The 1293-nt window shown below is 46.5% G+C and overlaps 1 protein-coding gene across 1 annotated transcript; it reads right to left on the reverse strand.

The window, feature by feature from the left end:
• Positions 1-260: 260 nt before the first annotated feature.
• LOC111412588 lies at positions 261-917 on the reverse strand. Its single transcript, XM_023043524.1, has 2 exons — positions 450-917; positions 261-365 (listed from the first exon to the last, which is right to left on the reverse strand). Exons 1-2 carry the CDS (start codon positions 915-917, stop codon positions 261-263), a joined length of 573 nt encoding a protein of 190 aa, XP_022899292.1.
• Between the last annotated feature and the right edge of the window lie 376 nt (positions 918-1293).

The following is a 1293-nucleotide window of genomic DNA, read 5'->3' on the forward strand; positions in this document are numbered from 1 at the left end:
CTGACTTGTTGCCCGTCCTCGGGCTCAATCCTCGAGATTTGCACGACGTCGTTATTTATTTTCCGAACGCTGGCAACATAGCATTGTCTGGTAGCTGTCTGGTCTCCACGCACGACCCCAACGCCATTACTTGTTGGAAACTTCATGGCTAGGTGGAAGGTAGACACAATGGCTTTGATCTTGTTCAGGAGTGGTCTTCCCAGAATAGCGTTATAGGCCATTGAGACACGTATCACTTGAAAAGATGTCATCTCCGTAACCTATTTCTGGCCAGAACCCAAAGTTAGAGGAAGCTCGACGACACCCTCTGGAGTGATGACTCCTCCCCCAAACCCCTGGAGAGGAGTTTTAACCGCTTTGAGCTGCTGAGATGAGATTTCCATTTTGACAAAAACTTCTTGTGAAAGTATATTGGCCGCACTCCCGTTGTCAACCTAGATTCTCTTTACTTCAAAATTGGCCACAATTGCTGAGATGACCAAGGTGTCATCATGTGGAAGTGATACACCTTCTAAGTCTCCGGTCCCAAAAGTAATATCATCCAGCTTTCCATGAGGCGTCCCAGAGGCCAAGGCATATTGTCGGGCATATTGTTTTCTTCCACTGTTGGAGTCTCCTCCCGAGGTAATACCCCTAATGATGATATTGATGGTTCCAAAAGTGGGTTGACCATTCCTTTTTGCCTCAGGGGCTCTTTCCCTACCACGATCGTTCCTCGGACATTTGTCGTTACCAACGTAGGAACTCAGGAATCCTCTTTCAATAAAGGCTTCAATCTCCCGTTGTAGGGCCTTACAGTTCTCCGTGGTATGCCCATGATCCCGATGGAACTCACAGCACTTGTTCATGTCCCTGGATTCGGGTGGTGACCTCATTCTGACAGGCCATTTGAGTTCCTTCATATCCTTGATCTCCATCAATATATTTGTCTTTGACGTATTTAAACATGTGAATGACGTCAGAAGAACCTCCTGTTTCTATTTTTTTCGATGTTATTCTTCACGGGGGTTGGGGTCATGCTGTCGTTTATGCTCGACCCTGTCATGGGGTGGTCCAACCTTTCTCGGGTTCAGTGTTTCCTCCATATTTGTGTACTTCTCGGCTCGGGTAAGAAGCTCGGTCACTGTCTTTGGCGGAGTTTTGGATAAAGACATCTTGAAAGCCTCACACTTTATGGCATATGTGAGGGCAGAAACTGCTGCAGTTATATGTAGGTCAGGAAACTGAAGTCTTTCCTTGTTGAACCTAGTCATAAAATCACGTAGGGTCTCATTTTGCCCTTGTCTAAGTTGC

Source organism: Olea europaea, chromosome 16 (assembly GCF_002742605.1).
Source record: "Olea europaea var. sylvestris chromosome 16, O_europaea_v1, whole genome shotgun sequence".
NCBI lineage: Eukaryota > Viridiplantae > Streptophyta > Magnoliopsida > Lamiales > Oleaceae > Olea > Olea europaea.

What these genes read in the sequence shown, in the direction of transcription:
- LOC111412588 (XM_023043524.1), bottom strand. Translation starts at nt 917, where the DNA reads ATGGAGATCAAGGATATGAAGGAACTCAAATGGCCTGTCAGAATGAGG. An exon ending in CAATTGTGGCCAATTTTGAA is followed by an intron (nt 366 to 449) that starts GTAAAGAGAATC and finishes ATCTCATCTCAG; the next exon opens with CAGCTCAAAGCGGTTAAAAC.